General features: G+C 45.5%; 1 protein-coding gene across 1 annotated transcript in view; it reads right to left on the bottom strand.

The window, feature by feature from the left end:
- Positions 1–662, bottom strand: part of SELL (selectin L) — a 25,385-nt gene that overhangs the window by 20,220 nt on the left and 4,503 nt on the right. Inside the window, exon 3 of the mRNA XM_008591746.1 lies at positions 254–640. Within this exon, the coding sequence (XP_008589968.1) occupies positions 254–640 (387 nt within the window). The remainder of the gene's footprint in view (positions 1–253; positions 641–662) is intronic.

Raw genomic sequence — 662 nt, 5'->3', positions numbered from 1 at the left:
CTTCCTCCTTACTTTACACATATACTTTTCTTGATGTAACTTGACTTAGGGGTTTAGTCTTTGGGTGGAAAGACCAGCCTTACACACCCAAAATGCTCAGAGGTGACATGATTCAAGCTTAGGAGTGGAAGGATTTTAGGATAAACTAGCAACTGTTCCAACCCCCAGCATTTCCATGGGATTAATCTGATTATTCTCTTAACTCTGGTCCTTCCTGAGTTGGAGGAAGCATAGCAGTCGGGCCACTTCCCACCTGTGTAACAGAGGGCTGTCTTTAGCTTGTGGCAGGCATCATCATTCCATTTTCCCGCATCTTTGGCCCTCTTGATGTAGATCTCCACACAGTCTTCCTTGGTCTTCTTGTTGTTGGGCTCCCCATCTCCCCAGTTCTCCGCTTCTTCAGTGAGAGACTTGTTGGTTCCCACCCACGTCCATATCCCTTTTATCTTCCGGATTCCTATCCAGTAGTATGAACGACTGAAGGGCAGCGTCTCCTCCAGGTACTCAATTTCTCCCTTGTTTTGTATGGCAACTAAATCCGTGTAATTTTCTTGGCAAAACCTTCTAGCTGTTGCCCAGTTCATGGTTTTTTCAGAGTAATGGTAAGTCCAGCAGTCGGTTCCATGATGTATCAGGAAATCTGAAAGACATCAACGTGAACT

The sequence above is a fragment of the Galeopterus variegatus genome, unplaced genomic scaffold (assembly GCF_000696425.1).
Source record: "Galeopterus variegatus unplaced genomic scaffold, G_variegatus-3.0.2 Scaffold7244, whole genome shotgun sequence".
Classification (NCBI taxonomy): domain Eukaryota; kingdom Metazoa; phylum Chordata; class Mammalia; order Dermoptera; family Cynocephalidae; genus Galeopterus; species Galeopterus variegatus.
The sequence above is the reverse complement of the archived record's forward strand: the minus strand, read 5'-3'. Positions and strand labels throughout refer to the sequence as shown.